Source organism: Limulus polyphemus, unplaced genomic scaffold (assembly GCF_000517525.1).
Source record: "Limulus polyphemus unplaced genomic scaffold, Limulus_polyphemus-2.1.2 Scaffold4342, whole genome shotgun sequence".
Lineage (NCBI taxonomy): Eukaryota > Metazoa > Arthropoda > Merostomata > Xiphosura > Limulidae > Limulus > Limulus polyphemus.
The window spans coordinates 29,650-34,442 of record NW_013669952.1 but is presented as its reverse complement, the minus strand read 5'-3'; the positions used below and the strand labels follow the sequence as shown (position 1 = coordinate 34,442).

The 4,793-nt window shown below is 32.7% G+C and overlaps 1 protein-coding gene across 2 annotated transcripts in view; it reads right to left on the bottom strand.

Moving 5' to 3' along the window:
• The window catches only part of LOC106470992 (nephrocystin-4-like), a 90,807-nt gene that overhangs the window by 59,135 nt on the left and 26,879 nt on the right, over positions 1-4,793 (bottom strand). For both annotated transcript variants that reach the window (XR_002613172.1, XM_022399631.1), the window contains exons 14-15: positions 3,264-3,450; positions 1,389-1,457 (exon numbers count right to left, since the gene is read on the bottom strand). Coding sequence is in view for 1 of the 2 variants with exons in the window: in XM_022399631.1 (XP_022255339.1) it covers positions 1,389-1,457; positions 3,264-3,450 (256 nt within the window). In the remaining variant the exon portion in view is untranslated. The remainder of the gene's footprint in view (positions 1-1,388; positions 1,458-3,263; positions 3,451-4,793) is intronic.

Here is a 4,793-nt window from a genome sequence, read left to right as displayed (position 1 = left end):
GACACTTCAACGATACCTGGACAGCCCCCAAAAAAACACCACTACCGACAACTCCACTGAAAAACTCAAAGTCTATTATAAAAACCAATTCTCCACTGCATACAAGACAGACGAACGGATTCTAAAAGATATCGTTTACAAATATACTACACCAAAGAAACAGAACACAAAACTGCAACTCAACATCTACTACAAGTCTACCACAATGTCAGACCTTATCGTGAAAAACAGCCCTGCTAAAAAGACAACAGATCTACAGCAAGTGAACGTCATTTACGAGTACAAGTGTAATAAAGGAGACTGCGAGCTCCTGGCAAACGCCTCCTACATCGGAATGACTACCACAACCCTGTCAAGACGCCTAACAATGCACCTACAAAATGGAGCCATCAAAGAACACTGTGCCTGCATCCACAACCAAAAACTCACACGTCAGGACCTAGTACAAAACACCAAAGTAAACCGCCAATTTAACGACTTCACAACTCTTCAAATACACGAAGCAATAAAAATCCTACAGCAAACTCCCATAATCAACAAACAATCGACAGGATCAGCACGCACACTGCTACTTCTTGGCGAGAAACCCCCAAGCCCCAATATAACATTCCACCAATTAACTCCTTCCACGAGCTAGATACCACCACCTACTTACCCATACCTATAAATATATATATATATATATACACACACACAAATATATAAAATCTCTGAGATATATTTTTAATTAACTGTCAAGTGCAAATTCAAATGCAACATGAAACTAGTGTTAATTTAATGTTTGAGCTGTGGTTATGATTTTTTGTAACATCTGTACCTGTTACATAAAACATCTTACAAAGCAATTCAAGCAATACTTCTAGTCGTATGAAAGGTTTTGTGGCTAAAACAAGTTACTGAATTTGGTTCATAATCAGAATATACAAAATATAAAGGTGTTTTAAATAGTAAATTTTAGGTTTAAGCATATAACTTAGATATTCATAGGCCAAAATAAAAAAAAAAGATATAATTTTAACATTTTTTTAAATTTGGTTTTCTAAATGAAGTATATATTAATAGTGTAATAGTTAATATAACAAAAACTGGAAAGAGGAGCGGAAAATGTTTTCTACACTTTCTCTTTTATAAGTAATGCATTTCAGTACAAATGTCACATGAAGTTTAACTGGCAAAACCACAGAAGCATTTTGTTTTGCTAAGTTAAATTATATAAACAGAATATAATAAAACTTGAACAAGTACGTAATTTGTACACAAGTTTCCTTCAAAACATGTTGGCAGTTAGCAGAAATTGAAAGAATTTCATAATAAACTAATGAGCTTCCACTAACTAAAATAAATAGTGTACAAACACACAGTTAAGGAACAGATATATTTATACGAACCTGGCTTGTTCACTGTAAACTTTTTATTAGAGGACAGAAGTACTGGAAGGTTGTTGGTGTACTTTTCTCCTAAACAGAAAATAGTTCTTAAACATGAGGAGATTACGATCAACAGTTTATAACACAGAAATAGTGTTGCTACAAGAGTTACAGAATGTAATGTATAACACTCTCCTGTCTTCATTAATTATACACTATATTACAGTACAAAAGTTTCAAAACAACAATACTTATTGTAACACTAAATAGTTTTGTTGGTTTAATATCAGGTAGTCTTATGAATTTACAAATAATACAGAAGACAATTTTTATCAAGTTCATCACAGGAATGTCATATATGTGTATTCTTTTAAGTCATAATGATCACTAGGCATACAATACAGATAGCAAACATGATGTTTATTTGAATCTCCAGTTTAGCATTGCAGATAGAGAACAGACAAAAAGCAGGGTGTTCTTTGTGTTAATATTTTCACAGTATAGATATAGAACAAACAACAAACACAGTGCACTTTGTGTCTCTGTAGTTTTACACTCCAGGTATAGAACAGTCAACAAACACAGTGTACTTTCTGTCTCTATACTTTCACACTGCAGGTATAGAACAAAAAACAAACAAGGTGCACTTTACATCTCTCTAGTTTCATACTGCAGGTACAGAACAGACAACAAACACAGTGTACTTTCTGTCTTTATAGTTTCACACTGCAGGTATAGAACAAAAAACAAACAAGGTGCACTTTACATCTCTATAGTTTCACACTGCAGATATAGAACAAACAATAAGCACAGCATATATTTTGTGTCTCTATAGTTTCACATTGCAGGTACAGAACAGAAAACAAGCACAGTGTAAATTATGTCTCTATAGTTCCACACTGCAAGTACTGAACAGACAATAAACACTGTGTACTATGTGTCTCTATAGTTTTACAGTGCAGATATAGAAAAGACAATATGCACAGTTAACTTTGTGTCACTAGTTTCACACTACAGATATATAACAGCCAACAACCAGAGTATTTCACACTGCAGATATAGAACAGCCAACAACCAGAGTATTTTACATCTCTGTAGTTTCACACTGCAGATATAGAACAGAAAAGAAACATGGTGTTCTTTGTGATATTGCTGATTCAGAACAGAAGACAAAGATGGTGTACTTTGTATTTCTTTTTCTTTCCAGTTTATGCTAGTAACAACATATTCAAATTAAATTATCTTAATTATTATAAACTTCCAGACCAAATCACAGAAAACCGTTTACAAATATGTATAGTTCTAAGAAAACACATCTCAATATAAATTTCTGATACAAACAGACCCTTAGAAAACATCTCAGTGAAAGTTTATGATACAAACAGACTCTTAGAAAACACATCTACGTGAAAGTTATTGATACAGACAGACCTTAAAAACACATCTTAATGAAGGTTATTGATACAAGCAGATCCTTAGAAAAAACATCTCAGTGAAAAATGTTGATACAGACTGATCCTTAAAACACATCTCAATGAAAGTTATTGATAATGGGTCTCTACCCTTAGAAAATACATCTCAGTGAAAATGTATTTTCTAAGGGTCTGTCTGTATCAAGAACCTCAATGAAAGTTCTTGATACAGACAGACCCTTAGAAAATACACCTCAATGAAAGTTCTTGATACAGACAGACCCTTAGAAAATATACCTCAATGAAAGTTCTTGATACAGACAGACCCTCAGAAAATACACCTCAATGAAAGTTCTTGATACAGACAGACCCTTAGAAAATACACCTCAATGAAAGTTCTTGATACAGACAGACCCTTAGAAAATACACCTCAGTAAAGTTCTGGTATGAAGAAACCATATAATATGATGTTGATAAAACTTACTCTGTTCAATTCTTCTCATTGAATCTCCTGAAAGTGGTGACCCAATGTTAGCTAAACGAAGGTGGAGATGACCTCTTAGCTTTGGTTGACCTATGGTTCTATCTGATGGTATGTCTAAATACTCACAGTATAAAATATCAAGTTCCAGTGTCGTCTGAATTGACTCTTGTCCATTCCGAAACAGAAACTGTTAGAATAAGTACACTTCCTCTATAAACTGCTGAAGCTTACATTTACTTACACAACATATAACACTATTTGTTTAGGATATATATAGCTAAAGTTGTTTTAAATTTTCTGAATCTGAAAAAGTGATAGATCTATATTCTGAAGTGTAAAGAACCTCAGTTGGTAAAATAATAACTCTATACTCTGAAGTGTAAAAAACCTTTAAATGATGTGAATTGTAAACAGCTGAGGTTCTTTACACTTCAGAGTATAAAATTATTATTTTACCACTTCCGGTTCTTTACATTTCAGAATATAGAATTATTATTTTTACCAGTTCAGGTTCTTTACACTTCAGAGTATAGAATTATTATTTTACCACTTCAGGTTCTTTACATTTCAGAATACAGAATTATTATTTTACCAGTTCAGGTTCTTTGCACTTCAGAGGACAGACTTATTATTTTAACAGCTGAGGTTCTTTACACTTCACAATATAGAATTATTATTTTACCAGTTCAGGTTCTTTACACTTCAGAGTATAGAATTATTATTTTAACAGCTGAGGTTCTTTAAACTTCAGAGGACAGACTTATTATTTTACCAGTTCAGGTTCTTTACACTTCAGAGGACAGACTTATTATTTTACCAGCTCAGGTTCTTTACACTTCAGAGGACAGACTTATTATTTTACCAGTTCAGGTTCTTTACACTTCAGAGGACAGACTTATTATTTTACCAGCTCAGGTTCTTTACACTTCAGAGGACAGACTTATTATTTTACCAGCTGTGATCACAGAAAAAACACATAGAAGGTTCTATATATCTTTTATACTAAAAATACCTTGTTCCTCTTCAATAATTAGTAGTTTCATTATGCCTGCTTCACTACTAAACAAAGATACAATAGTTTCATAATGCCTGTTTTACTACAAAATGATGATAAAACAGTTCAATAATACCTGTTTTACTACAAAATGATGATACAACAGTTCCATAATGCCTGCTTCACTACTAAACAAAGATACAACAGTTTCATAATGCCTGCTTTCACTACAGAAAAAACACATAGAAGGTTCTATATATCTTTTATACTAAAAATACCTTGTTCCTCTTCAATAATTAGTAGTTTCATAATGCCTGCTTCACTACTAAACAAAGATACAATAGTTTCATAATGCCTGTTTTACTACAGAATGATGATACAACAGTTCAATAATGCCTGTTTTACTACAAAATGATGATACAACAGTTCAATAATGCCTGTTTTACTACAAAATGATGATACAACAGTTCAATAATACCTGTTTTACTACAAAATGATGATACAACAGTTCCATAATGCCTGCTTCACTACTAAAC